The sequence below is a fragment of the Selaginella moellendorffii genome, unplaced genomic scaffold, assembly GCF_000143415.4.
Source record: "Selaginella moellendorffii unplaced genomic scaffold, v1.0 SELMOscaffold_188, whole genome shotgun sequence".
NCBI classification, from domain to species: Eukaryota; Viridiplantae; Streptophyta; class Lycopodiopsida; order Selaginellales; family Selaginellaceae; genus Selaginella; species Selaginella moellendorffii.
Window position 1 is genome coordinate 75,524 of NW_003314448.1, and position 2,089 is coordinate 77,612.

General features: G+C 42.1%; 1 protein-coding gene across 1 annotated transcript in view; it reads left to right on the plus strand.

The window, feature by feature from the left end:
* Positions 1–1,373: 1,373 nt before the first annotated feature.
* Positions 1,374–2,089, plus strand: part of LOC9637992 (cytochrome P450 71D11) — a gene marked incomplete at its 3' end in the record, with an annotated part of 948 nt that continues 232 nt past the window's right edge. The window contains exon 1 of the mRNA XM_024667709.1: positions 1,374–2,069. Within this exon, the coding sequence (XP_024523477.1) occupies positions 1,374–2,069 (696 nt within the window). The remainder of the gene's footprint in view (positions 2,070–2,089) is intronic.

Genomic DNA, 2,089 nt, shown 5'->3' on the forward strand with positions numbered 1-2,089 from the left:
ATAGCATCCAGCAAATTATTACCACCCCACAGTAAATTTTCTGGTAAAGAAATTGGAGCCAAACCATATGCTAGGAACACCATCATAAAAAAAGTGCAAGCTTCAACTTTTTTGGATCATGATCCATTTGATCATCTTTATGGATGTAAATGCTTTAAGAGTCCCTTGAAAGTTGTCATCAGCATTTCATCTGTGACCATTGCAACTAGTAGCTCAGTCATAACAAGTCCTTTATTGTTGCATGCTTGATGCTCTAGTAGCATGAACAGATACAACTAGTTGGGAAACATGCTGAAAAAATTCCTAAAGTCTGCCATACTTAGAACCACTAGAGTACCAACCTGGAACTATTGGAATACCAAAAACCCTGCTAGCTTTAGAAAAAAGCAGTGGTTGATGATTTGTAGATGAAGAAGCAGGTGTGTTGCATGAACAGCAAAGTTAGGTATGGCTACAATCACAAGAGGAAACTCAATTTACTTGGCTGTTTCAGGCTCTTTGAATTCCCATTACATTCAATATAGTGGCTCTTCAATAGTTATGATTGTTTACCTCCTCTTTCCTCCCTGTCTACCCATCTCACCTGTGTTCCCAGCCAAGCAAGTTTTATGTATGGAGATGCATGGGGATCCTTATGCAATTAAACAAGGAAAGGACTTACCTCTACCCAATCCTTTGGCTGAGTTGCAGCCTGTTGTTGCCTTACTACTGTCCACCCACCCTCTCTCATCGTGACATGCATTGCAAGTCTCAACCTGCCCATCATCACCTGCTGTTGGAAATCAAATAACTATCCTCAATTGCAAACTGCCACATGGTTTCAATTGCATTCGATTGTATTTTATTGACCTGGTTGTTTTTAGTTTTTGAGTTGGTGTCTTTATTTTTACTAGGTTGTCCTTCATTATAAATTGCTTTACAAATTACATGCCATCCTTCAACAACAATTATGACATGCAAATTAACATAAACAAAATAATAAATAAAACAAAACATGAAAATGATAAATTTTTGGTTTCAGCTGCCAGTTGACTTTGCCTTGACTATAACATCTGACAACGGCTGGAGCTTGTTTGGGCTTCACAAAGTCAAGAGTGAGCCAACAACCTCAGTACCATAGTAGGTGTCTGTGAATCCAATGTTTGTTTAAATATACTGGTCTCTGTTTTTTCCTGCACCATCAAGGTCACGAAAGGAGCTCAATGGATTCTTTACTGCTTGAATTGCCTTTGGTCGCCTTCATTGTTTCCCTCTTCTGCTTCATTCTGAATCCTTTTCCAAGAAGCAAGCAGCAATTCAGCCTCCCCCCATCTCCGCCAGCTCTTCCTGTCATTAGCCATCTTCACTTGATAGGAAATCTTCCCCATCACTCCATGCTAGAGCTGTCCAAGAAGTATGGAGAGTTCATGTTTCTTAAGCTTGGAAGCCTGAACACCCTTGTTGTCTCTTCACCAGATGCTGCCAAAATTGTTCTCAAGACTCTCGATCCTGAGTTTGCAATGAAGCCCGAGCATCTGGAAGCAAAGTATGCTAGCTATGGTGGACGAGGTATCATCTTTGCACAGTATGGTGAGCATTGGAGACAAGCCAGGAAGCTCTGCACAGTACAACTGTTGTCAACAAAAAGAGTTGAATCTGCTGAACCAAATCGAAAAATGGAAATGGGTCTTTTGCTTGCAGACCTGAGAAAATGTGCTGAAGATGGTGCTGTTGTGAACTTGACCAACAGACTCTCCGACTTCGCCTTCAACGTAATGCTCAAGAAGGTCACAGGCAAGAGCCACTCCAGCAGCGCAAGCAGCAGAGATGAAGAGGAGCAAGCGCGTAGCGTTAAGGAAGGTCTCATGGAATTCGTTCGAGAAGGCACTGGAATGCATATTGCAACTTTCTTTCCGTGGCTCAAGTGGGTCGACAAGCAAGTGTACAAACTGGCTACTGTGCACAAGCGTGTTGACAAGATCCTGCAGAGCGAAATTGATTGGCATCGAGAAAAATTGGGAAAATCGCAAGCAAGCATGCAGCAGCAGGACTTCATTGATGTCATGCTAATGGAAAGCGACGCGAACGACGTCAATATCAAAGCAATGAC